We start from the raw sequence: 24,556 nt of genomic DNA, 5'->3' as shown, positions 1-24,556 counted from the left end.
CTTGGAGGCCATGAGTCACAATAAATCTTTTCCCCTTCTATAAGTTGTTGATCTCAGGTAATGTATCACAGCAATAGAAAGATGACTAACACAAGGTGTGACCAAATAGAGTACTCTATTAGAGAGAAACCTCAGTGGGTGACAACCTTATTTCAGGGCTACTAGAAATGCTGCCACCTTTCCCTTTGAATGGTAAAGATGGAAATGTCTTTATGGTGACATGATAAACATAGTGTTTTCCCATCCTCACTGGAACAGATTTATTTATATTCCCTCAGGACTTTATTTTAAAATAAAGTCATAATATTTCTGAGATTCCCAATCCTTACTTACTATATTTATTTTATTTCTGTTGGTTCTTTATTTTTATATATTTTGTTCTTAGTTTTAACTCCTTATTCCTTAATTCTGACAGCTTGATTGTCTAAGGGTCTGTTTCAATTGACTATTTTTTTTCCTTTTGATTATGATCCACATTTCTCTGTTCCTTCAAATGTCTAATAGCTTTGTGTTACATGGAAAAAAGAAAATGATTATGAATTTTGTCCATTTCTAACAGGAAGTTAAATTATGGGAATATTATCTTGTTTTGTGGAGGCTTGGTTTTATACTTTGGTTACTTGTATAGTATGTGTGTGTGTGTGTGTGTGTGTGTGTGTGTGGTGCTGGGGCTTGAACTTAGGGCCTGGGGGCTGTCCCTGAGCATTTTCACTCAAGATTACCATTCTATCACTTGAGCCACAGCTCCACTTCTACCTTCTTTGGTGGTTATTTGGAGGTAAGAGTCCACGGACTTTCTTGCTCAAGCTGGCTTTGAATTGTAATACTCAGCCTTCTGAATAGCTGTGATTACAGGAGTGAGCCATGGGCACCAGGTTTGAGTGTATCTTTTAGTCTTGGAATGTAGTCCAAAGTACTTACCAAATCCCTCTAAAATGTCAGAACTTGAACCACATTCCCTGGAGATGATAAGAAATAATTCAAACCTCCACTTATTTTCTTCCTTGGTGTTATTTGAGTTCTTGCCCTTTGTATGTTTAGTCAGGAGTGCCAAAGATTCTACAGAAGTTTATATGCATATACTGGCCTTTCTCCCTTGTGGCTCACTCATTTTTCAGGATTTTTCTCTCATGATGTCCCCACCCTAACCCCAGCATGTGGTACTACTGCTTATCTATGGTGCAACTTGTGGTATGCTAGATTTATCCTCTGTCTCATAGTTGTCTAGCCAGTGCCTGGTAAACATACATATGTTTACCCAATAAATATTCATTGAATGACCATATGAATTAATAAGTTATAAGATTACCCACCTAGGGGCTGGGAAGGTGGCTCAGTGGTAGAGTGCTTGCCTTGCATGCATGAGGCCCTGGGTTCGATTCCTCAGCACCACATAAGCAAAAAGAAAAAAAAATGGAAGTGGTGCTGTGACTCAAGTGGTAGAGCACTAGCCTTGAGCTGAAGAGCTGAGGGACAGCACCCAGGCCAGAGTTCAGGCCCCACGACCGGACCCCCCCCAAAAAAAGATTACCCACCTAGCATCAGGACCCCATGTAAAAAAGACAAATAATGTTGAAAGGGGTGACTTTGATTAGGATATATTATATTCATAAACTGCCTTGTTAAATGGCAACTGCTTTGTAAACTACTTAAAATAATTTTTAAATTAATTTTTCAAAAAGACCAAATTACCTTAAAAAAAGACAAAGCAGTAGGATTGCCTGGTAATTTACAAGGCCTGTAGGTCTCCATTGTCTCACTCTGTGACCTTAATCAAGTTACTTGACCCCTCTGTGCCTAAGTTTCTTCAATATGTGAAAAGCTCCCTACCTCAGGATTCTTGTGAGGATAAACATTTTAAAACAAACAGGAATCTGATCATTTAACATGTAACACTAAATAAATATCAGGTGTTATTTGTGGCTGTTGTTGCCTCTGGAGAGCCTGGTCAATATTGGTTTAGACAAATTAAGAGATGAGCTAGCCAGGCAACAGTCTCTCAAATCTTAATCCTAGCTACTCAGGAGGCTTAGATCTGAGGATTGAGGTTCAAAGACAACCTGGGCAGAAAAATCCTTAAGGCTCCTATCTCCAATTAAATATCAAAAAAGCTAGAAGTGGAGCTGTGTATAGCTCAAGTGGAGAGAGCCAACCTTGAGTGAAAAAGCTAAAGTGAGAAGGCGGATCCCTGAGCTCAAGCCACAGTACTACTAGGAGAGGAAGGAGAGGTAGAGCTAGGAGAGAGGAGTGGGAAGGAGGGAGAGAGGGAGTGGGAAAGGGAGGAAGAAGGAAAGAGAAAGAGAGGGAAGGAGGGAGGGAGAGGGAGAGAGGGAGAGAAAGAGAGGAGGGAGGGAGAGGGGGAGAGAGAGAGGGAGGGAGAGAGAGAGAGAGGTACCTTTTCAAGTTGCAAATTCTAGAGCAGCTAAAAATACCCCTGACCATACAGGAAATCTGGAACCATTTAACTCAAATTCTTAAATATGATGCCTTACATAGTTTTTGAAATAGAAACTGGATACGTTATCAAGTGGGATACTGAAAAATCAATTTTTCATAAATGCCATCCTCTGATTAAGTGTTTGCTAAAATATGTTCAAGTCACAACCACCTGCCAACATGCTACCAACCTGCAAGCCAGGTAGCAAATGGCCACTGTAAGTCAGTGACCGACAGCTGAAATCCGGAACTCAAATTAATGTATTTTTCTTTCCCTCTTGGGCCTACTAAATAAATAGCAAATAATGGATTTGCAAGCATGCAGACATCTCTGGGGCTGGCCTCAGTTTCCGGTTTATATGCTAGAAAAATAAACCAGAGAGGGCTCTGGAGTGCAGGGCTGTGCGTGCAGGGCAGGCTGTGCAGGAGGCGCCCAGCCCCAGGGCCCAGCCCTGCGCTGCCGCCGTCCGACCAGTCAGACGGCTTCGCCGCGCACTGGGGCCCGAGCCGGGCCCGCCCTGCCCGTTCTCCCGGAAACCCAGGCCTTCTCCTGGGAGCACCCGGCTCCCTGGCCCGGGCCCGGTGCAGCGCCCCACAGCCCGCACAGTCCCGGCCGCCTGGCGCCTGGGCTCCGAGCCAGGGGGCACCGCGCCGGCGGGAAATGGGTAAGAGCAGGGGATGTGTCCGTGTCAGCCGTCGCCAGTGACTGCGCGGGTGGCGCTCGGTTGGTGGGCACCCGCAGAGACTCTGTGGGGTAGGGATGGGGAGGACTAGGGATTTGGGCTGGGGAGAAGCTGCCGGAATGTCTGGAAGCAAGCGGGAGGCAGGCAAGAATCCAGGTGAACAGCAAAAGCTGGGGTCAGCCAGGCTCTGGGTTGTGGGCGGGGACCTCCAGTTAGGAGCTATGGATCTGGGCACAAATCCCCTGAGGGGCAGGAAGCCCTGAAAACTATCAGTGCTCAAAGTAGGCAGCTTTGAGTCCTCTGCTCCTTATCTCCCCAGTGGTCCATATTGGGCCTCCGTGTGGTGGGAGCTGAGATACTGCCCCCCTGGACTGCACTGGGGCGAGGGAGAGCCTTTGGTGCACACCCCTTTGCTTAACATTTCTTCCTGTGTTTGGCCAGATGCATCAGGGTCATCCCAGGTGCAAGTCTAGCTTGTCCCAAGGCAGGGTGTGGGCTCTCTGCTAGCTTTTTACAGGTGCAAATGGGTTTTGCTGCCCTGGTCAACTCACTGCAGACCCTTGTGTCTATAGTCAGCATGTCTAGGTCAGGAGGCCAGCATTAAAATGTAACTCTGGGCAACGCTGGGCTCCATCTGCCTTTGAACTTTATTAGTCTGGACCAGAGTTGATGGAATATGATTAGCAACTAGTTGGTTGTCTATATAAGCCCCTGTAACGGAGAAACTTGCAAAAGTTCAGACAGCATGTACTGTCCTGGTTCATTTCTTTCTACCCATATGATATTTTTTGTCTTTGTGGAAGGTATGAAGAGTCATTTCCTAAATCACTTACTCAACAGATATTTACTGAACAGCAACTGCAATAGGGCATGTAGGCCCTGAGAACATGCAATTGAAATTTACATATGGATTGTAGGGGAGAGAAAGTAAGGGAATAATTAGGAAATGAATCACACAGTTCAGAGTGATAAGTACTCTTTTAAAAAGGGGTTGGGAGGAGGAAGCTGGAAGAGGGAGGCCTGTGACAATGAAATCAAGAAGAGAAATTGGCCCTAAGTGAGGTGGGGTAACAGATCAACCGCCTAAATGAAGTAGGGAAAAGGTAACTGTTTGCAGTTTCCAAAATCTGAGGCACAAAATGAAGGGAAATCTGTCTCTATGAACTCTAAGTTAGAGACTACCTGTAAGTGGCCCATGCACATTCTCTAAAGTTTTAGACAATATTCTTGTTTGGAGATTTAAGTCTAAGGCAGAGATTTATGCCTCTCCTAGAATATGTCTTCTGTCTTGCATATTTACTTCTTCATTCATTCATTAATTCATTTAGGCAATATTTACCTGATAGTATATACCATTCCAGGTTTCAAAAGTATATCAGTGAACAAGATTATTCTCTCCCTCATGGACCTTATTTTCTTGTGAGGAGAATTAGACAACAAACAATGACCATTTTTTATTTTGTAAGATAGTTTTTATTATCTTGAAGTAGTTGTACAAAGGGGTTTCAATTTATCGTATCAGTTTATGAGTACAATGCATTTTTGATCAATGCCACCCCTTCCATTTTCTTCCCCATCTCTCCCGACTCTAACAATGACAGTTTTAATGTCATGCCAGATAAATACTACAAAGAAAAACAAACCACCTTTTAGGAGTTTAAGTTTATAAGGGCAACTGTGTTCAATAAGGTAGTCAGTTAAAGGATGTGTAGAAGAGATGAAGTTTGAGCAGAGTTTTGATTGAAGAATAAGACACAGCCATGCAACTATCTGGGAGAAGATTTCAAATAGTGGCCCTGGGTGGGAGCAGGACATGAGCACACTGATGACAGTGACCTGATGGGACTTAACCTCTTGATCAGAGGCAGCTAGGAAGGCAGATAGTCTCCCGTTATTTTTGCACATCCACGATAGAGCTCTACATCAGGCCTGTTGAGTTATACCACTCAGTACTGGAGAGTATGTCCCCTGTAAGGAGAGGTAGCACTTGCTCTTCTGGTGTCCAACACATGATGATCCTTCACAGAGCAAAGTAAAGTGGGAAGTAGATATCAATGTTTTTATACCAGTAAAGGTCCTGGGAGCTGGGCATGAGAGAAAAACTGTTGCCTTCTGGGAATTTCCAATGATCTACTCTTTTATCCTCAGATCAATCAGGCAATCTCAGTAGCAGGCTCAAAAACAAAAACCAGTTGGAGTGCATATAGCAATTGGCATTTGTTGAGCATGTGGCATATTCTAGGCCTATTTTTGAGGGTTGTATGTACAATAATAACTCAGGTAATTTTCATGGTGAGGTTGTGAGGTTACACTCTTGTGATTCTGTTTCACAGATGAGAAAACTGAGGCATATAGATGAAGAAAGTTGCCTGGGGTTGCACAGGCAAGTAAGTAGATAATGAAAATTTGACATTAAGTGGTGGAATTTTTGGGCCAGTGCTGTTAACCATTGTGCTATAGGCAAAATATAGAGATTCAGCCTCTGTCCCCACTGTTAGGAGTCTCAATCAGGATGGAGTTCTGTCTGTCTGCTGCCCCAGTAGAGATGACACATGAAATTAGTCCCATGATAAAGTACCCATGCTATATGGCTTATTCCTGTAAGTAGTCCTAGGCTGTGGAGTGGATACAGGTGCAGGGCAAACATTGGGTGGGCTGGTCAGGTTCTTTCATTTCTACTGATGTAAGCCCCAGCCTTACACCCAGGAAGTGCCATTTCTCTGTGGGTCTTATAGCCTCTCAGCTGTCACTTTAGTGTCACCATTCTCTCTCCTCGTCCAAGTCAGAACACCTGGAATGTCATATATATTGTAGTTTAGCCAAGGTACAGAATGATGGTCTGAAACAGGATGTTGGTGTTTTAGATTGTTTTCTGTTGCTATAACAAAGGGACAGGGTAATTTATAAAGAATAGGGTTGGGGAGGGTTAACCTATGGTTTTGGAGGACGGGCAGTCTAAGACCATGATGCTAGTATGTAACAAAGGCTTTCCTGGGTCATTATGTGGGTACATATCACATAGCAAGACAGCAAGCTAGACACAGTTGCTTTTATCATGAAGTCAGTCCTAAGAAACAATTAAGTTGCTTTCATGACTTAATCACCTCCCATAGTTCTCATCTCTCAAGTACCATTAACATATGACTGAAGATTAAGTTTCCAACCCAGGAATTTCAGAGGACACATTCCACTTGACTTCTGTGGTTTGCAAAAAATGATTTGAGTGGACAAATTAGAATATGCCCACAATATGATCAAGGGGTTGGGCACCTGGCTCCCATCTATAATCCCTGGGAGGTAGACATGGAACGAATCATGGTTCCAGGCCAGTCTGGGTAAAAAGTTTGTGAGATCTCATCTTAAAAGCTGGACCTAGTGGCAAACACCCATCATCTTACCTATTAAGGAAACATAAATAGAAAGAACATGATTCAGGCTAGCCAAACACAAATTCAAGACCTTATCTTAAAAATAACCAAATCAAAAAGGCCAGGGACATAGCTTATGGGAGAACATCTGCATAACAAGCACAAGGCCCTCCAGTATTGAAAAAAGAAAGTGATATAGTAAGAGTTGTATTAGCAGGATTAAAGTAGGGCCACAGAAGGCTTGGGAAAAGCAATAGATTTTGGTGGAAGGATGTTTTTCCACAATGGAGGACCTTCATAAAACATTGCCAAAGGAGGAAATTAGAGAAGATAACAGAAGCTATAACCTCCAGAGAAATAATTCTATTTCTCTTAATTGAAAAAAGATATTTTCAGATAGTATTTGAATTGAGGACACATTTCTTGGCAATGTAAAGGATTTATTCAGTAGATCAGCAAGACCAAGAATGTGGGGACTAGCATGCTCAAAGACCATCTTAGGGCAACACAGGTTTTAAGCTACTTTATCTGAGCATCTGCTGATTTGTATCAAGCTTCATTGTAGGAGAGAGACACTGGGGCCATTTCAGGTAAATAAGCCTGGTGCTGCTAGTTCAAATGATTAACAAGGCCTGTATTCTCAGGGAGGCACAGACACTTTCTAGCCAAGGATAGACGTGTGGTTAAATACAACATTGAAGCTGTGAGTTTTCTTTGAACCACAAACATTACATCTAAGGCAATTCCCTTTTCTTTTGTGTGTGTGTGTGTGTGTGTGTGTGTGTGTGTGTGTGTGTGTGTGTGTGTGTGTGTGTGTGTGTTGTGTGTATGTGCAGTACTGGGCTTTGAATTTATGGCTGGCCTGGATATTGTCCTTTGTTTTTTTGCCTCAGGCTAGGGTTCTACCACTTGAGCCATAGCTCCACTTCCAGCTCTTTTGGTAGTAACTTGGAGATAAGAATTTCATGGGCTTTCTTACCCTGGCTGGCTTCAAATAGAATCCTCAAATCACAGGCTCTTGAATAGCTAGGATTATTGGCATAAGCCACCTATGCCCATCAATTTCTTTTTAATTTAATATAATTTATATATTTTTGTGCCAGTACTGGGGCTTAAACACAGGGCCTGGATGCTGGTTTCTGAGGGGCATTTTGTTCAAGGCTAGCATGCTACCGCTTGAACCACACCTCACTTCCACCTTTTTGCTGGTTAATTGGAGATAAAGTTCTCACAGGCTTTCCTGCCCAGGCTGGCTTCAAACTGTGATCCTCAGATCTTAGCCTCCTCTGTAGCTAGGATTAGAGGCATGAGTGACTGGCTTCTAGCTGGAATGTCTTAAGATATTTCTTAAGATATTTGGGGTTAGGTGCAGGGACACATGCATATCATCCCAGGGGGCATAGGTAAGAGAATTCCATGCCACCTGAAGTCTCTGTGGCAAAAAACAAGACCCTATCTGTAAAATAACTAAAAAAGGACTGGAGTGTGACTCAAGTGGTAGCCTCCCTCCCTCCCTCCAGTGCTACCATATAACAAGCATGAGGCCCTGAATTCAAAGTCTGGTTAGGAAACAATACTCAAGTACCTCTATTGTTTTGTTTCAGTTTAGTAGCCAGTCTTCAAGATATATAGATGTGCTTAATCTTTTCAAATAAAGGTCACTATTTCACTGAATGTATGTGCTATATTTATTAAGCTATGGTTTGTAGGTTGTTTTCCTTATTTTTCTTTGTTTGGTATAAGAGACAATAATATATTAGGCCTACTTGTACCTGTCTCTCAAGTCTGTGGCTATTTCAGCAGAAGAAGCTTATAAATATGGTATAAACGTGATGTGTACTTTTAGATTGTGATTCATATTGCCAGCCTGCTTTCCAGTGACATAGCACAACTGTACTTATAAGTTTACTGGTTTCTCCAGGGCTCTACCAACAGTGCAACATTGATGACAGTTGTTTAGAAAGCCTTTACTCTATAGTTTTAATACGTTTCTTTATGATAAGTGATGTTATATACCTTATGTATGTTTTAAGCTATTTGTCTATCTGTGTACTGTTCACATTGTTGATATATTGGTCAGCTTTGTGTTACTATAACAGAGTACCTGAAATTAATCCATTTATAAGTAAAAGGTTTATTTGGCTCAAGATTTGGAGATTTCAGTCCAGGGTCTTGTGCCTTGGCACCACATAATGGTGGAAACATGCAAGAGAACAAAGTAGCTTACATCATAACTAGGAAGCAAAAGGGAGATGGGGGAAAGGGCTATAGTTTTCTTTTCTCCTTTGAGGGCATGCCCCCAAAGACCTAAGACCTTTCAATATGCTCACTTCTTAAAGGCTCTTCTGCCTATCAATAATACCATGTGCTGTGGACTAAGCCTTTAATGTATGGGACTTTGGGGCACTCTAAATAAAGCTATAGCCCTTGGCCTATGTTTTAAATTGGATTTTTCCCATTCTTTTCATTACTGAACATAAAGAGTTTTATTTCCTCTTGCATTTTTGTTCAAGTGACCATCCCTCATGTCTGCTAAGCCCCTTCCCTCATTAGCAGCAGCTCCAAGGGTATTCCTTAGATATATTTTAGATACATATATAATGTTGATTTATATATGTATGTGTATTTTAAACTTACATAAATTACATTGTTCTACAAATCATGACCTCTTTCTTTCTTTTTTTTAACAATACTGGAGTTTGAACTTAGAGATTCATGTTTTGCTAGCCATGCCCCCAGCTCTTTTGCTTAGTTATTTTTCAGATAGGGTCTTACGCTTTTGTCTGGAACCAGCCTTGGATGGTGACTTTTCTACTTATATCTTGTGTATAGCTGGGTTAACAGATGTATACCTGCCTGTCACACCTGGCTTGTTTTTGAGAAGAGGTTTCAGTAACTTTCTGCCAAGATTGCCCTTAAACCATGACCCTCCTAATCTTTTGCCTCCTGAGTAGCTGTGATTATAGGCATAAGTCACCATGCTCAGCCATAAATCATAATCTTTTCCTTGCTTGTTAAAGTCATTGCTATGTTTTAGTTTTTAAAAGTGATCTAGTTGACTTTTAAGTGTATACTTGGCTTACTGTTTTCCTGCACTGTTCCACAGTTGGAGTAATGGACTTGTTGTAACTATATATATATATATATATATATGAGAGAGAGAGAGAGAGAGAGAGAGAGAGAGAGAGAGAGAGAGAGAGAGAGAGAGAGAGAGAAGATTTTGCTAGGAATCCTAGGCGAGCTTCAAACTCATTATGTAGCCCAATATAACTTCAAGCTCATGATCCTTTTGCCTCCATCTCTTGATTGCAGAAGTGTAGTTGATTCTTCCTGGATTAATCTAGAAAGGGTGGATGGAGAAGTGGCATTGTGGAAGTATCCTGAAAGTGGATGCATATAAAGCAAAATGGCATGAAGACATGTACCAAGAATGGCTTGTAGACTGCTGGGGTCATAGCCCATAGTAGGGAAAGGGAGCTGGTAACTATATAGGAAGCCTCTACAGCATCCAGAATTATATTTCCCCAGAGTGATAAGGGAGAGTCGGGGGTGGAGGAGTCCCGGGTTATTGTAGTTGGAGAGAGGGTCCAGATTTTTCAGAGTTGCAAAGAATTAGGTGAAGTGGACAAAAACTCTGAGAGACAGGGAGTCTCTGCAGCTTTCCAGATTAGATGGGTGGGGCTTTTTGTGAGGATGTAACAATGTAGCCTTGGGAAGGATAGGGGCCAAAACAGCAGGTCTGGATTCTCAGGGCCCATGGAAGAGGTCCCAAGCAGTTGGCAAGAATACTCATTAAACAGAACTAAGAAGGACAGGGCTGGGTGCTACATGGGAGAAGGCCCATGTAGCAAATGGGTGGCCTATTAGGTTTGAGGTCCTGCTAAAAGGCTTCTAGTGACAGGTAAGACTCTGGGCTGGGAGGGGTTTATTAATCTCCAGTAAGCTACTAGAAGGTGAACATGTGGGAGTAAAATTACCCTGGAAGAGTTTGTAAGGCTAGAGAGGCCCAGCCAGAACAGAGTCCTGGGGCAGGTACACAAGGAAAAGTGGATGGACAGGCAGGATCAGCAAGGAGACCTGCTGCACTTTTGAACACTTTCTTGGCTAATGAACTCAGCATCCTCTTAGTAGGTACTGCACTGTTTTTGGTGTCCTTGGAGAAAGTGTAGGCACATGGAGGCAGACAGGAGAAACATGACCTTAAAACATGAAGCTGTGCAGGTTCAGGCACCTACACATGAGCTCTAGAGGTCCAACGACTGTTTCTGTTGGGATCTCCCAAGCTAGGCTGTGCCTTCATCCTCAAGGGTGACCATGAATAGAGGTCACACTTACATCATGGGTCTGTCCCCATTGATACAGAGGTCTCTGGTTTGTTAATAGGACAAAGTTAAGTGTGGGCACCCTCAGGGGAATAAGTGACATTTCAAGTGGCCCAGGAAATGCCTTGCTTTGAGTCATCTTCCTCCTTCACCTTGTCAGAACATACCTGTTCTGTTTTCTAACTTCATGCTCTGCCTTCCTGATAATCACATACACTTGGAGGCCTGTTCAATGACTGATAGCTAATCAGTGTCAATGAGTATTATAAGGAAGGCATTCTGGTCTTTCTCCAAAGGGATAACGTAGATAAAACTAGTCCAGTTGCACAGTGTCTGTTCAGTTCTGCATTCCAACCATGATTTTTGGCAAGGACTTTTTCACCTATTATTTATTTTTTTCTTTGAATATACACACTTAAACACAGCATGCTCATATTATCCTATGTAACCACATCCATGAGAACTCAAGTGCTGTACATGTTACATGTTTATTAGTGCCTATTTAGTTAAATAACTACCAAAAATGTTCATAGTGCATATTACTTAAGCAGCCTTAAATCTCTCATTCAAGGAAGGAGGTAATCTTGGGACAAATGCTTCCTTTCAACCCCATGTAGGGGAGGATTTAGTAGAGGAGAATCTGATTTAGTGACTAGCCTCTGCAAATTAAAGTGCAACAGACACAGTAACCACAAATAGCTGACTTGTAAAAATGATTCAGTTAAAGGCCTAACATAGTAGGGTTAGGTCTATCTAACAAACAGCAGAGGGAAAGCAGAGGGATTTTTGGAGAAGAAATAGAAAGTTTGCACTGATGTGTTATATATGTAGAGTGGTTTTAGTCTCTGCCAGGCCATAAAATTCTCCAGGGGAAAGGGTTGAATGGTCTTTACTTCTTTTCTTTCTTCTGGGAGTGGGTACTCCTGAGGAAAGGATTTATAGAAGCTTTATTTTCCCTCATAAGTTATTACCATTAGTCACATAAAAGAAGTTCCAAGAAGGCTTCTTTTTTTTTTGGGGGGGGGGGGTCCGGTCGTGGGGCCTGAACTCTGGGCCTGGGCGCTGACCCTCAGCTCTTCAGCTCAAGGCTAGCGCTATACCACTTGAGCCACAGTGCCACTTACTGGCTTTTTTCTTTTTGCTTATGTGGTGCTGAGGAATCGAACCCAGGGCCTCATGCATGCAAGGCAAGCGTTCTACCACTGAGCCACCTTTCCCAGCCCCCCAAGAAGGCTTCTTTCTATACCAGATGAATGTCAAATTTTTTATACTAATGCTAGGATTTTAAGTGGGTCCTCACACATGTAACAGAGGTCACACTGACAGCTACTTGAGAGATACAGCAGGTAAGGATCATGAAGGATATATAGGGTTGTGGGTGTAGCTCAAAAATAGAACACATAGCTAGGCACAAGTGGCTGAGATCTAAGGATTATGGTTCAAATCCAAACAAGACAGGAAAGTCTCTGATTTCTTAAGTCCAATTAAATACCAAAAGTCTAAAGTGGACTGTGGCTGAAGTGATAGAGCACTAGCCTAGTAAAAATGCTTAGAAACAATACCTAAGCCCTGAGTTCAAGCCCTAGGACAGGTAAAAAAATAAATAAAGTACATGCTCAGCACTTGCCAGGCCCTAGATTTCATTCCCAGTGTCAAAACAAACAAAACAGGAAAAACAAACCTGTGAAACCTTCTGAAGCCCTCAACATCCATCTCACAAGAATTCTTTGCTTCTAGCAGCAAGGTCTAGACAGAGGTTGTAGAGAATCTTCCAGTGTTTAAAGTGAACAGAATCACTCCAGCATTATTTAAACCAGCATATTTAATCTGCTAATGCTTTTATTATTTTTACTGGTGATGTGTGTGTATACTTATTTTAACATTCTAAACAAGAATAAAAAATTAAAATCACTTTATCAGTGTTACTGGATATCAATTCAGAATAAGCTAATCCAAATACAACAACAATACAGAAATTAAAATTAAATCTGTACATTACTATCTGTACGCAATCAATATTTATTTTTTTTGGGTCCAGTCGTGGGGCCTGAACTCTAGGCCTGGGCACTGTCCCTCAGCTCTTCAGCTCAAGGCTAGCTAGCGCTCTACTACTTGAGCCACAGAGCCACTTCCGGCTTTTTTTCTTTTTGCTTATGTGGTGCTGAGGAATCGAACCCAGGGCTTCATGCATGCAAGGCAAGCGCTCTACCACTGAGCCACCTTCTCAGCCCCTGCAATCAATATTTTGATGTTTTGATATCTAAGTGTATAAGCAAGGTTTCAAAAGCTTGAGGTCATATTGAATATGTAGTTTTCTTACTAATATGTTATAAGCATCTTCCCATTTCCTTAATATTCTTCAAAAGCAAGATTGTGCCTGACACTGGTAACTCATGTCTACAATTGTAGCTAGTCAGAAGAGGCTGAGTTCAGAAAGATTGTAATTCAATTTCAGCCATGGTCTTGTGAGACTCTGTTTCTAAAATAAACAGCAAAAGCCAGGCTGGAAGCATGGCTTACAGTACTAGCCAGAAGGCCCTAAGTTCAAATCCTAGTACTAAAAAAACAAGCCATTTGGCTCTGCCATATGGCTATACTATTATCTACTAATCCAGTTTCCTTTTGTGGATGTTGAGAATTTGGAGGGCGAGGATTTTGACTGCTATAAGTGATGGTGTACACATGTGCTTTCGCATATTTTGTGGATGCCTTCTTATGCCAAGGGGATGGGAGATAAAAGTGAATAACTTTGAAGCTGAACTCAACTACCATATGAGAAATATAGACCTGTGGTAAGTGACTGCCGTAAAGTGCCATCTTAAAAACGTCTGGCTTTGGACTGGGCATTGGTGGCTCACACATGTAATACTCACTATTAAGGAGGCTGAGATCTGAGGATCAAGGTTTGAAACCAGCTTGGGTAGCAAAGTCTGTAAGACTCATCTTCAATGAACCACCAGAAAACTCAGGTGGCATTGTGGCGCAAAGTGGTAGAACACTAGCCTTGAGCAATAAAACTCAGGGGCAGCTTCTGGCTTTGAGAGAAAGCCACTACTGTGCCTAGCAGCTTCCTCCATTGGCAAACAGGAAGTAGCTCACCTCAAGAATGTAGGAGGAGGCCGTCTAGCTGTGCTGTGCTCTGTGGGGGCTGCAGACTGCCTTCTATCAGGTCAGGAAGCTGTATGTCTCTGGGCCCTCAGGAGGAGATAATGGGTTGGGGACAGACCCCAAGAGAGAGGCTTGGGATGGGGGGGGGGCAAAGCTGTAACACCTCTAGAGCTAGAGGCTCTCCTGGTCTCTATCCAGAGGATTATTTATTGTAGTCCTGGGAAGGAGAAGGAGAACTGAGTGGAAGACTCCAGGAGTCTGGGAAGTTCTCCTAGAAGTTTGGTGTGAGCAAGAACCACTCATTTCCCACATGCCCAACACACTCACACTTTACCCATACTAAGCCTATTGCCTGGAAGGAAAGATTCATTTCCCACAGGATTGTCTAGAAGTGATAAGCGAAGGGAAGATGAGCTGCTTTAGGAACTCATCAAATGGCTGTAGGACAACTGTAAACAAGGCACTCTGCTGTGAGGTGAATGTTTAGCTCTTATCCTTGAGGAGTTCATGGTCAAGTTCAGGACTAGAGTTCTGGCATGGCCAGTACTATTGCAGCTTCAGAGAGCTCAGTGTGATGTTGGTTACTGAGAAGGTTAGACTTGAAGGGCCAGACAGAGCCTGGAGTCAAGTAGGCAACCCTCCTCACCTCTTCATCTGTCCTCACCTCATGGACACCTGACTTTGTCTCCATCCTGCCCTGCCAGCCTTGCTCATCTGTCGCTCTACAATGTCCATGTTCAATGATGGATCACTTTTGCTTTTATCTTCCTTGATTTTGCATTTAGCTTCCTCCTTCAGAAGTAACCTCCACTCTAGTCTTGGGTGATGATACTTTTCCAGTTCTCTTACCTTCCTCCCAGCCCCTTATCAGTATTCTTTGCTGACTTTCCCCTTCTTGCCCTGGGGCTCCACCACCCCAGGGCTGGTCTTACTTACTGTGGAGTTCCAGGAGGGGGAGAGTTGTTATAGACTTGAATATCTCTCAGATCCAAACTCCTCATTCCCTTGCCTAAGCTTTCTTTCCCCAGTTCTTTCTTATTTCAGCAAATGCCATTGTTGCTATTCTTCCAGTTTCTCAACCCAGAAGTCTGGAAGTTGCCCTTGACTTCTCTCTTATCTTTCCAATTCCCATCTACTTAAGCAGGAAGTCTTCCCAGTCATCCTTGATCTATATCCCAAATCCTAGCCCTAGCACCTTCTGCTTATTCCTATCCTCATTTGGGCCAGGGTACTTCCTCACAAGAGCCTAACTAGTCTCCTTGCTCTCATGTAGCCCTTGACAATCTATTCTCTAAGCAGCAGATGATTTTTAAAAAAATAAGTACATAAAACTGGGTGTGGTAGTACATGCCTGTAATCCCAGTTGGAAGTGGAGGGATCAAAGTCTGAGGGCAAAAGTTAGCAAAGCTTTATTTCAAAAACAAACCAGGCAGGGCTGGGAAGGTGGCTCAGTGGTAGAGCGCTTGCCTTGCATGCATGAGGTCCTGGGTTCGATTCCTCAGCACCACATAAGCAAAAAGAAAAAAGCCAGAAGTGGCGCTGTGGCTCAAGTGGTAGAGTACTAGCCTTGAGCTGAGGAGCTGAGGGACAGCGGCCAGGCCCAGAGTTCAGGCCCCACAACTGGACCAAAACAAAAACAAAAACAAAAACAAAAACAAACCAGGCATTTTGACAAATGCCTGTGGTTCCAGTTACTCAGGAGGCAGAACATAGTGATTCAGTCAATCCACTGGGCTAAGTTATCTGAAAAAATGTAACAAACAAAACAATACCCCGCTGTAAAAGGACTAGGAATATGACTCAAGTGGGTTCTGAGTTTGATCTCCAATATTGTAACATAAGTTCAGAAAAATAAATGCTCCCCACAACTTGCCTAACTTCCAGTGTTTCTGGCTTATGGTTAGGGGACTTAGTGGGACCTGGCTGGCTCCGCAATCCTGCCTCGTGGGGATCATCTTCTCTTCCTCTCTGGCCTGCTGCCAATTCCCTGACAAGTGAAGACCTTGGCTGCCCTAGGTAAGGAATTAGACCTGCAGTTTCCAATGCTCTTGCCTGGGTGGTCCCTCTATCTGAATACAAAGCATCTATGAAGAGGTACAGTAAGCTCACATCTGCAGCATTCTGTCTCTTCTCTGTTCTGACCTCTCTGACATGTCAAATATGTAAAAATTACAAGTGCTAGGTGCTGGTGGCTCACATCTATAATCGTAGCTACTCAGCAGGCTGAGATCTGAGGATCATGGTTCAAAGCCTGAGCAGGAAAGTCCATGTGACTCTTGTCTCCAGTTAACCACCAGTGAACTAGAAGTGGAACTGTGACTTAAAGTAGTAGAGTGCTAGCCTTGAATGAAATAGCTCAGGGACAGTGCCCAGGCCCTGAGTTCAAGCCCCATGACCCAGAAAAAAAAATTACAAGTGAACTTGACAAACTGTGATCTAAACCACATTATATATTATCCTGCCTGAGTTCTCCTACCTCGCACCGTAAATGTAGCTGCTGTTGTAGCAGAGCTCACCCCAGACTTTGACCCTTGAAGTGACCTCACCTCCTTTTCTCTTCCCCATATCACATGTCTACAAGGATGGATGATCGGTGTGGCTCCACATCCTGTCCCCTCTCAGCCTTTCTATTAGCACTCTTGCTACCACCCAACCCAACCTCAGGCTGCCCAGAGCAGCAATGCTTTGTCCACCAGAAGAGGAGGCCAATAGGCTGGAAGCAGAGAACACTAGGACCTTGATACCCAGGTTGTAGTAGAAAAAAGGAGTATATGGGCTCCAGGCAGGCATGGTCCTATGACTCCTTGTGCTGTGAAAGAGGCAAGGCTGGAGGATGGCCTGGGCTAGGGCCAGGCCCTCTGAAGCCTAGGCTGGGTGGCCTGGGTCACTACAGTTATAGTTCCACCAGTGGAGGTAACAAGACAGATAGGTGAGCTCATAAGGTGTAGAGCTTAGGCTGTTGTGGTATCTTTGGATCATCAGTAGAGAAATTGATGGTGGTTAAGGCTGGAGAAGATTATATAGAGGGAAGAGAGAATGGTAAACTGAAAGTGGCTTCCCTCCAGCCTCCATCTCCCATTTGACACTCATAGCCTGGGAGTGAATGACAGGTACTTCATATGTTTGAAAGCTCCAAATTTCAACATCACTTTGTGACTTCCAAGTGAAGCATCTGCACCTCTCTGAGCCTGACTCTAGGTCTGGATCTGAGCATAATAAAGCTCTACAAAGTAAGTGTGAGAATTGGAGCAGGAGCTCTATTTGGGGACACTACAAAGCAGTTAAATCACCATGTCATTATTACTGGTGACATGAGGCATAGTCAAATAAAACTTGAAATGCCATATACTAAAAACAAAAATAAGTTGCCTGACTTGGGGCCCTCCTGTCTCCCACTGTGTATTCTAGAGAGAAGACTGAGCTGGAGCATAACCCAGAGAGGAAGGGGGAGGGGCCTGCCACAGCCTCAGCCTTGATGTCTTCCCCCTTCTCTCTCACAGGCCTTTCTCTGCATATGTGAGCAAAGCTACTCCAGTGTGTGATGGTACTTTTTGGGCCCCATTTTGTGTCCAGTCTCAGTCTTTAGACCTCCATCAAAGGACTATGTGGGAAAAGGGACTGGGAGGTGCTAGAGTTGAGTAAATATTCTTGTCTTGTGGGCAGAAATGTAGGTACTGAGCAGCTCTGAGGGCTGGGGAGATCTGGGGAGTAGGAGGGGTGTGTGTCACTGTGGTGAGGAGAGCGGAAGTCGGAAGCTCAGCTACCACATTCACGGGGCAGATGACTATGCAGCAGGAAGTGTTCCTGGGACTGGGGAGCTCAGGACAGTTCACCCCTTCTGAGTCCTTTGGAGGTGAGCCAGGTGGACCTGCCTGGGGTAGGGCTGGGAGAAGCCTTGGAGGATCCAGGAATGTGGAGAGCTCCTGGTAGAGATGGGATAGGTGGGCAGGAAAGAAATGAGGGCTTTGTGGTATTGCCTGTGTGGTATTGCCTGTTCACCTGGCATGAGTCTGGCCTCACTAGAGGGTGGCATCCTTCCCTTTCCTACTTTCCAAATGCCTCCTCCCTCCTCCTACCTTCTTTTCATCTGTCCCTTCCTCCCTGATGTCTTCCTAGTCCCCGGATCATGTCCCAGATCCCTGGAGGTCTGCAATAGTGAAGAGTGAAGGACAGAGGAAGCCTTCTTGAAGTTCTTGTGACTGTGGTGGCAAGACCTCCAATATACTTTGACCCTAGACCCTAGAGAGAGTCCCAGCAGGCTTAAGGCTGGGACAGCTCTGAATGCCTTAGGGGAGGGGACTCAGCTTTGGCCATTAGAGGGCTCTCGGCTCCATCTTATGCTCTGGGCCCCACCCCGAGGTACTATATCCTTCCTGTCTGTTTAGCTGTGGTTTAGGTCTGTTATTCTGATATACTGGAGGAGCCATGCCATTCTCAAAGGCATCTCTGTTTGAGACACTGTAAGGCTTTTTGGTAACAGTTGTTACCTTGATGGTAAAAGGAATCTCAGGAGCAAGGCTCTAACCTCTGCTTCCTTATTCTAAAACCTAGATTCCACTTTCCAGTCACTCTTCTGCTCCAAGGCTGGGAAGGGTAACCTATCATCAGCTGATAATAAATACCACTTAAGGTTGCTGAACTTTAGCCAAGCTTGAAATAATGAGCCCTGAGGTCTGTCCACTGCTTCCTGGGGCTTTAGGCTATCACAGTACAGTACCATCCCCTTTACAGATAAGAAACCATCCAACTTGGAGATTCAAACCCAGCTGTTAGGGTGAAAGGACAGGAAAGAAAGGCCCATCAAGACCACAGATGTTCTGGAACTCTTTGGTGCAAATCACAGCTTCCTCCTCTTCCTTTATGAGCTTCTGCTTGTTCTAACACAAGGCTCAGGGGACCTCTCTCTCTGTGCACATTTACATGAAGACTCCTTCCAGTGTTGTCAATTTTCACAGTGGTCGGGGCCCAGGTTCTGGTCAGGTGTGTATGGCAGGAAGAGGCAGTTGTTTACAGTTAGGGTTAGACAGCTCCCCTTCCAGGGCTATGTCTAAACAAAACAGCAGTCTGGGCTACACAGGGGCAAGGCAGCTCAATTACATTCCTGGGTTGTAAGCAGAAGAAGCCTTTATGCTTTTTCCAAGAAGGAAAATATTTCCAAGAAGGAAGGAAGGCTGCTTGCTCAGTCTGAATGTTTAAAGAGAAGCGGGGTGGGGAGGAGAGAGAGAGACAGATGGACAAACATAGTGCTCTAGAAAGAAAGCTTGCGCTGGCTCTGCAGGAGTCTCCCCAGCTGAGAATGTGAGGATTTGGCTGAGTTTCACCAGGAGGGTTATTGGGGTCTTTTTTGTTGTTGTTGTTGTTTGTTTTTGCTTCTTTGAATGCATGGCAGAGCCACAGATTTAAACTGAGCAAAACATAATAGCTTCTGAAGTTCCTCCTAAGAGCCAGACCTAGACCTGGTTCCATTTTTATAGCAAACCAGCAGGGGAGCTTTACACCATCTTATTTCTCTGTTTTACAGATGAGGAACCAGGTGACATTTTTCTCTCGGTGGTAAGGCTGGCCAGATGTAGAGTTGCTTGTGAATTTTGTCTTAGAGCTCTAAGCAACATCCTCAGCCCCTTAATATGTTTATTTGCTAATTGTGGCAGCACTACTCCAAAGCCATGTGCTTACTCATGTGGCTTTTGTGGTGCTAGGCCTACCTTCCACCAGGTTGCACTTGAGCTTCTTGAGTCACTTTTTAGTCTTCTAATCCACTGAACTACAGGATATCAATATGCCCCCTAACACTTGGTAGATGGGAGTAGGGATAATGCAGTCAGCCACATGTAGCAGAGACCTAGCAGTGAATGAAAAGCACAGAGAACCTGCCTTCTTGGTACTTATTTCCAGGCAACTAGAATCATCGGGGGAAACACTAAGAATCACACACTAGGATAGGGTTTCTGAAATCAGAATGAGGGATGGACTAGAGTCAGGTTGATTTTAATTGGTTTAAAGAGTCTTGGACTAGTCATACCACATACCTAGCCCTAACAACCACATACTGTCTGTGATCTAAATTGCCTTTCCTTCCCTTATCTGAGACTCCCCTCCATTTCCTAGCCCCCTTTATTTGCACACCCTTCTGACTCTGTAAGCAAAAACAGTCTCTCTTCTCTCTAGTCTCCATAAAGTTTGCTGCAGCTTTACTAATTATTTCCTCTTCTGAAAAAATATTCAGCAAGGACAATGGATTCCTTCTGGGAAGGTAAGTCTTATATTCAGAGATGTCCAACATAGCCATTGGTCTCTTGCTATGTGGCAGCTTCCTGTTCACATATGTATTTCAAAGAAATACATGTAGAACTCTGATCTTATAAAAAAAATCCAAGACACCCTTCCCATTGGCCCTACCTCTTTTCCCATTTTCTGAATATGGATTTGTGAAGTAAGTTCTCAGTGAATGTAAGTGAGCTGATATTATTCTGGCAAAATGCTCTGATGCCCACAGGGCATGAGGATAATATTGAGATGCAATGTGAATGGGGCTCAGGGAGGAGGACGGGAGAAAGAACATGCACAGGAGAGGAGCCAGGTAGGCACAGCAGAGGAAAGAGGAGACAGGGGAGGGTGTTCTTATGGTCTGAAGTGGGAGGCAGTTGGGTGGAACTGTTTGTCTGTGTTTCATTACCTATTACCCAGGTGCTTCTCTCTCCACTCCTTTCTGGCTTCTAGGTGATTTGCTCTTGCTATTCATTGTCAATGTACCCTATGGATAGTTTCCCGAGGAAGCCTCGATAGTGGGATGTTTCACCTCCTTACTCTAGAGAGAGTAAGGAAACAGGCTTATTGATGGGGGAGAGGTTGGGATCCGAAAGTTTACTCAAGTAAACTTGTATTTGTTTCCTATCAATTCAACAAACATTTGTGATAGTTTAAATGAAGGGCAAAATTTTATTTTAGCTCGTCTTCTTGAAGGTTGTAATCCATGGTTAATTGGCTCTGTTGCCTTGGGCCTTTGGCAAAACATTACATCATGGAGAGAACATTTGGCAGAGCAAAACTACCCATCTCATGGCCAAGTAACAAAAAAAAGAAGAACTAGGGTCCCACAGTCTCTTCAACTGTGGACTTCCAGTGGCCTCCCACTAGGCCCTGCCTCTTAAAGTTTCCACCACGTCCTAATGGTGCCAAACTAGTGACTATACCTTAAATACATGAGCCTTTGGGGAACACTCTAGATACCAACTATAGTATATCCTATGGCCCACTCATACCTTCCCTATTGAAAATACGACTGTCACAAGCCTCTTAACCTAGACAGCAGTGAGGACAGAAATGGGCTGCTGCATACAGGAACAAGGTAGCAGATTGTGGCTAAGTCAGAGACTTAGGGGACAAATCCTATAACTCCTCAGCTTGAGGCTGGGGATGTGTGATGAAGAGATGGAACCGTGAATGATAAGAGAAGACCTAACTAAAATAGTTAGAGAACAATAACAAGACTGATTTCCTCTCCATGCTGTGTGTGGTCTACTCTCCTCCATGGGAAAGAAAGGCTTGAACTCCTTCTGCCATGAGGAGAAGCCTTAGCTGCCTTTGCCTGGACCAAATTGCATGGCTGTGTGCAGCTAGGAAGGAACAAGACTGTGCCTTGTGATCTAGCCCTATGAATGAAATAGGCCTTAGAGGCAAGATGTTCACACAGTAAAACTATGCAGGCCGTGCCCTTTCTCTCAGAGGTGCTTATTGCTCCATAAGGATTCTTGCTGCCAGTCTATGTCTCTTTGACCTCCCCCTCCATCCTCCAGTTAACATACCATTTTGGATTTCTATTAACTTCAAAAGGCCTGAGATATTTCTGTCTTCTGCTTCTGACACAACCACCCCAGTCTCTACATTCTCCAATAGAAATTCCTAATTCACCCTTTCCAGCTAAGCCATATGGGATGCTTTCAGCAGAGTGTCTTTGGGGCTTATGTTGCCCTGGTGCCAGTCTGAGATTATGGGATCTGATGGCACATCATAGTCCCTTGTAGGCTATGAAGGCAATGCCATAACTCTGACAGGCACTCTAAACATGTCTAACACTTTGGTGCTTCCAGAGGTTAACAGTCCTCTAACCTATATTCACTTTGGGAATTTCCAGGGTAGATGTCAGTTCCCAGTTACCTCCTTGGCTGGTGTTCCTCCTAATCCATGAAATGGGATTGTGAAAACAGACACTCCTAAGGGTCTCCTACCTAGCTTTTGCTCTGTGGATGATGGGTGACAACAGACTCTCAGACCAACCTGAGACAGTGGAATTTCTCAACATGTATTTGGGAGATGACCTGCAGCTCTGCCCAGGAGCATGTCCGGGGGACACATGTAGCCAACCAGAACCGACGGAACCATGCAGAGAACAAACCTGGACCTTTGACCCTCCTGAATCCACCAGGCATGGTGCTCCTCATAGTGGCTCTGGTGTGGACCCTACACAGTTGGAGAGCTGCTCTTCCCAGGGGGAGCCTGCACACACATCAGCATCACTAGGGACTCTGAGGAGCAGCCAAACTCTGGCGTGTCCACGGCAGAGCCAGAGCTCATCCACACAGGTGGTGTTCTGGGCTGGCATCCTGCAGGCCCAGATGTGTGTCCTGGACCTGGAGGAGGAGCTGGAAAAGACTGAAGGGCTCAGGGCTGAGTTGAGATGTTGCATTCCCCCACCCCCTCCAGACTTCTCTGGAAATATAGGTCTGAGCTCTAGCCCACCCGTGGAGGAAGATTTTAGGGATGACAACAGCGAGTCTGAAGGGGAAAACCAAGCCTGGCCAAGGGCAGACATGCCAGGCTCCTCCGTGGAGTGGGGTGCTGAAGAAGAGAGTGTGTTCTTTGATAACCCTCTCTTTCTGGAGAGCCCCTGCTCAGATGCCAGTGTTGCTGGGGAATGCTTTTCCTGGGGGATCACAGATTCCCATACCAACATGAGGACTAGGCCAGACAACCCACAGACTCTGGAGTCTCCAATCCCAGGATGCTCAGGAAGTGAGCCAGATTTGGAGGGCAACACAACTAATTCCAGTGGGCACACCACACCTCCATTTCCTGTGCCTTCCTACAAATCACACCAATTCTGCTGGGCCTCACGAGATGCCACTGAAGGGGATTCCATAGCATCTTCTGGTGAGGAACAAGATGAGGTAAGTTTATTCCAAGAAATCAGCCCAGTGCTGGGGACACTACATGGAGGGCCTTCCTTGGGGGCTATAGGGCTCAGAACACTCTTTTATGATACTAAGACCTTTTGAGATCTGGGATAAGAGTTGTAGAAAATCATGGCCAGCTTTCAAAATTATAGGAGATTTTATCTATGCCATGATTTCAACTGAACAAGATGGCAATTAAGTCCACAAATGTCTCCATCTCATATGCATAGAAAGCTTTGGAGAGTAAGAGCTCTTCAATTGCAGGGACTTTCTGGCCACTCTGATTCCTCCCCTCTCACCTCTAAGACATTCCCAACTAGAACTTGGCAGAGGCAGCCTAGACTTGACTGCTGCTGCTAACAGATTAGTTTCTATTTCAAGAGTTTTGACCTCTATTTTCTTGAGACATTTCAGCATTTTGATACTTTTAGTTCACCATCTTTCACTTTCTTGTCCAGTGTCAATAGATCAGGATATGTCATGATAATGGTAGGAGACTCTTGATATCACCCAGGTATGGGGACAAGTTATGTGAGACAATAGGGAGCATAGTTTTCCCAGCGAGTCCTCTGTTTTAGAGATAAGGGAACTTGGGTGGCTAAGACTGTTACTTTCCAATCTCTCCATTCCCAAAGAACAACGGAGCTGCGGGTCCTATAGAGATGTGTTCTCCTAGGACCTTGCTTTAAGAGTCCAGGTCCTGAGATGGAAGTCTGGGAAATTGACAGTTGAAACTCCAAGTTGTCTCTTATTCTCTCATTCAGCCCAGTAGGTCTCAATAACACAGCCTTCCTAGGGTGGATGCTGCTCCAGATGAGGCCATCTGAGTAGCCTGGGAAGAGGAGATGCCTCATAAAGTATGGGAAAGGGCCTGGCAGGCATTCTGTTTTGGTGAAACCTCTCTCTCTACCCCTTGTTATCTCTCTCTCAGGCTTCTTTGGAAGACAAGGTTGGCCCTGCCTCACCTGTAGTATCTTGTGTGGACCAAGTATTGACCCCGGAGACAGGACACCTTGGAACTGACCTTAGCCCTGACATACATCCTGTGCAGCATTGGGCAAGTCCTTTTCCTCTGTGGGCTATACCATATGTATCTGTGAAGGAGGAATACGAACCCATTGATTTCTGTGGGCTCATATCCATTTCTTCTTCTGAACCAAGGTCCTAAACTGGTGTTTATGGATTTGGGGTGTGAGGACAGCAAAGACAGAGGGGCTTCCATGTACTCCCAGCATTATTCCTTCCTTCCTTACCTGCCCCACTCTCTTTTCTGTCTCCTGAGTTTATGGACAGGCATCTACATCTTTGAACAGGTCCCACCCAGCCCTGAGGACTTGCAGTTAGAAGAGGGTCCTTCCTGGCCCCAGGAACTTCTCTCCAAGGACAGAGGTAAGACCCATTATGAGGTTCTAGGAAATCAGATGGTGAGGAGCTTTGGGATTCAGAATAGAGATAATTGATTCCTG

General features: G+C 44.4%; 1 protein-coding gene across 3 annotated transcripts in view; it reads left to right on the top strand.

Annotated features, from left to right (window-relative positions):
• Positions 1–2,999: 2,999 nt before the first annotated feature.
• The window catches only part of Psd4 (pleckstrin and Sec7 domain containing 4), a 35,081-nt gene continuing 13,524 nt past the window's right edge, over positions 3,000–24,556 (top strand). The window contains exons 1-5 of one of the 3 annotated variants that reach the window (XM_042670941.1): positions 3,000–3,101; positions 15,822–15,933; positions 22,052–23,084; positions 24,022–24,147; positions 24,404–24,479. In XM_042670941.1, the coding sequence (XP_042526875.1) occupies positions 22,164–23,084; positions 24,022–24,147; positions 24,404–24,479 (1,123 nt within the window). In that variant the 5' untranslated portion in view covers positions 3,000–3,101; positions 15,822–15,933; positions 22,052–22,163. Of the gene's footprint in view, positions 3,102–15,821; positions 15,934–17,461; positions 17,771–22,051; positions 23,085–24,021; positions 24,148–24,403; positions 24,480–24,556 lie in introns of those variants that run through there. The other 2 variants (XM_042670942.1, XM_042670940.1) reach the window with 2 other exon arrangements.

Source organism: Dipodomys spectabilis, unplaced genomic scaffold (genome assembly GCF_019054845.1).
Source record: "Dipodomys spectabilis isolate Male_0828 unplaced genomic scaffold, ASM1905484v1 ptg000588l, whole genome shotgun sequence".
NCBI lineage: Eukaryota > Metazoa > Chordata > Mammalia > Rodentia > Heteromyidae > Dipodomys > Dipodomys spectabilis.
This window is presented reverse-complemented; position numbering and strand designations above follow the sequence as displayed.